The 3,486-nt window shown below is 37.3% G+C and overlaps 1 protein-coding gene across 1 annotated transcript; it reads left to right on the top strand.

Annotated features, from left to right (window-relative positions):
• Nucleotides 1-354: 354 nt before the first annotated feature.
• On the top strand, nt 355-2,998 carry LOC127083842 (L-type lectin-domain containing receptor kinase S.4). The gene has a single exon (XM_051024179.1). It carries the CDS (start codon nt 661-663, stop codon nt 2,698-2,700), a length of 2,040 nt encoding a protein of 679 aa, XP_050880136.1. The 5' UTR covers nt 355-660; the 3' UTR covers nt 2,701-2,998.
• The last annotated feature ends 488 nt before the right edge of the window (nt 2,999-3,486 follow it).

Genomic DNA, 3,486 nt, shown 5'->3' with positions numbered 1-3,486 from the left:
AAAAGCGTGACATCGAGGCCCCGTACTACTACTCTATAGCGCGTTATCGACCATCTACAACCTAGATTTTAGTTCTCTCTTAAGGATTTTAGTTCATTCAATAATTCTCTTCAAATATAGAATGTAAAATTTGCCGTGAGTTTCCACTTCCCTTGACTTTCATTGAATAAAATTTCTAATATATTCCCAAAAAGTCAAACATATCTACACCAGTATGTTACTTTACCTACAAATTCAGAAATTGATTGTGTCACTTAGAAAAATGCAGACAAGCAAGTGGCAACTTTCTATGCTGAGTTGATGCTGACTCTTGACTCATATAGATTATTTAATCAATCTTGAAACACCTCTAATTAAAACATGTCAATCAAGACTCCATTATAGAGAAACAAGAATAAAGAAAGAATCGCTTGACATCACATACTATCCATATTCAACTGTCAATAGAAAAAAATAAAGTAATACTAGTACTATGTGCAAGCAAGCATGATGCATCCAATCCATCATCCAACCCACGTGGTTAATTAAACAAAACAAGCAACAAGCTGTAAAGCACACCGCACTCTCTCTTGTTCTTCAATGGTCAATATTCTATTCATCTAAACAAACAAAATTCTACCGTGTGATTTTCAATTTCAAAGCACCAACTTCAACTCTCTCATGGCAAAAACACCTCTGTTTCTTCTCTGCATATTGACCCTTCTAGCCTCAAATTCCATACAATCTTATGCTCAGCAACATGAGTTTTTCTTTGCTGGATTCAATGAAGATACCACAAACATAACCTTAAACGGGGGTGCAGTGATTGAACACAAGGGCACACTTCGTTTAACAAACGACACTGAAAGAGTAATTGGTCATGCTTTTTATTCAACCCCAATTAACTTCAAAAACAAAAACAACTCAACCAACCACAAAGTTTTCTCCTTTTCAACTTCCTTTGCTTTTGCAATAATCCCTCAATACCCAAAACTAGGAGGCCATGGCTTCGCATTCACCGTTTCTCCTTCCAACAAACTCTCCAATGGCTATCCTAGTCAGTACTTAGGCCTTCTCAACCCAAAAGATTTAGGCAACTTTTCGAACCACCTATTCGCAGTTGAATTCGACACTGTACAAGATTTCGAATTCAATGACATCAATGACAACCATGTTGGTATCAACCTGAACAACATGGTATCAAACAAATCAGTCAAAGCATGTTTTTTTACTGATGGGTCAACGAGTAAACAAGTTCAAGACCTCAATTTGAAGAGTGGTAGTGTGATTCAAGCATGGATCGATTACGATTCCTCCATAAATCAACTTGAAGTTAGACTCTCTCCATCTTCATCAAAACCCACTTCACCAATTTTATCATACCAAGTAGATCTAACCCCAATTTTCAAAGAAACTATGTATGTTGGGTTTTCTTCTTCAACGGGGTTACTCTCTAGCTCACACTATATATTAGGTTGGAGCTTCAAAATCAATGGAGAATCCAAAACACTGTCTTTGAAAAAACTTCCTTCACTCTCTTCACATTCCAATAAAACTACTCAAACTCGAAAAGCCATAATCTTGGGTCTCTCTATTTCATTTGTGATTCTAGTAGTTTTAACAACTGGTTTATCTGTTTACTTTAAGATGAAAAACTATGATGTTATAGAAGCTTGGGAACTCGAAGTGGGTCCACATAGATTCCCTTACAAAGAACTGAATCAAGCAACAGGAGGATTCAAGGACAAGAACCTTATTGGTTTCGGAGGTTTTGGTCGAGTTTACAAAGGGGTGTTAGTGTTACCAAACTCTAAAACTGAAATCGCTGTGAAACAAATCTCCCATGAATCGAAACAAGGGTTACAAGAGTTTATCTCAGAAATCGAAACCATTGGTAAACTTCGACATAGGAACCTAGTAGAGTTACTAGGTTGGTGTCGGAAGCAAAATGATTTAATTTTGGTCTATGATTTCATGAAAAATGGGAGTTTGGATAAGTATATATTTGAACAACCAAGAGCAATGTTGAAATGGGAAGAAAGGTTTAGGATCATAAAAGGTGTGGCTTTTGGGCTAGTTTATCTGCATGAGGAATGTGAACAGACGGTGATTCATAGAGATGTGAAAGCTGGGAATGTGCTTTTGGATTGTGAGATGAATGCGAGGTTGGGTGATTTTGGTTTGGCGAAGCTTTATGATCGTGGTGAGAATCCGAATACGACAAGGGTGGTTGGAACGTTGGGGTATTTAGCGCCGGAGTTAACGAGAACGGGGAAGCCGACAACGAGTTCTGATGTGTTTGCGTTTGGGGCTTTGTTGTTGGAGGTGGTTTGTGGGAGGAGGCCTATTGAGGTGAAAGCGTTGCCGGAGGAGCTTGTTTTGGTGGATTGGGTTTGGGATAGGTGGAGGTTAGGGGCGGTGAAGGAGGTTGTGGATTGTAAGATGGGTGGGGTTTATGATGAGGTGGAGGTTTTGTTGGTGGTTAAGGTGGGTTTGATGTGTTCTGATGAGTCGCCGGAGAGGAGGCCGACGATGAGGCAGGTGGTTAGATACTTAGAGAGGGAAGTGAAGCTGCCGGAGCTGGATGGTTTTGGGGTGAAAAAGAAGGATTTTTTGTATTCGACGGGGTCGGGTTTTGGAAGTGGTAATACGTGGTCGTCGGTCGGTGATGACGTGGACGGTGGGTATGTTTCATCTTTTACACTTTCCGGTGGCCGGTAGGGTCGGGAGTTGGCTAGCTCAACAAAGCTGACTCTGTCTGTATCTTTCACTTTTCTCTTATTTTATTTTTTATTAACTTTATACTGTATATTTTACTGTTTTTTTTTTGTCTTGGAAGTGGTAAATGGTGGAAAATATAACAAATATACTCTATGTTAGTTAGGGTGGTGAAATAGGGATTAAATAATTAAAAATAAATGTACAAGAGTTGTTTTAAGTTTTTGGAAGTCTCTCGTGTATGTTAGCAACAATTCAACGTTAATAAAATAACTTTAGGTTCTATTTAGCAATTATATAATCATAACAAGTCTATTTAATTTAAATTTATTATGAGGTTAACCACAATTTAATTATAACAAATTTGAGATTCTAAGTTGAAATATACCTCACACCTTCAAAAACGAGCATACTTAAACTAACTAACTACCAAGTGGTTAGCTAGTTAGATTGATTAACCATTATAGTAGCTAGTTAGATTGATTAACCATTAAACTATAAATATTGTAAATTTTGTGTCGATAAAAGAAATTTATTCAATACACATATTACAACATGATAATTTATCTTTCATCTTTTACCATTTTTTTAGTGTTCTTAAGCTTGCTAGCATTAAAAAAAATGCATACTTTCACCAATATTCCCATCGAGAACATCAAAAGGAGACGCATGAGATTTTGTGAGGGATCATTGAATTGGGAAACTCATAGTGAGGGGTGTGATTCCAAGGATTCTTGTAGCAATCATGAATACAAAAGAGTCATGTTGAAAATTCATCAAAATCTATGG

The sequence above is a fragment of the Lathyrus oleraceus genome, chromosome 5 (genome assembly GCF_024323335.1).
Source record: "Lathyrus oleraceus cultivar Zhongwan6 chromosome 5, CAAS_Psat_ZW6_1.0, whole genome shotgun sequence".
Taxonomy (NCBI): Eukaryota; Viridiplantae; Streptophyta; class Magnoliopsida; order Fabales; family Fabaceae; genus Lathyrus; species Lathyrus oleraceus.
Note: the sequence above shows the minus strand (reverse complement) of the source record. Positions and strands in the feature narration are given on the sequence as shown.

Excerpts from the sequence above, each read along its gene's own strand:
- LOC127083842 (XM_051024179.1), top strand. The coding sequence starts at position 661 with ATGGCAAAAACACCTCTGTTTCTTCTCTGCATATTGACCCTTCTAGCC.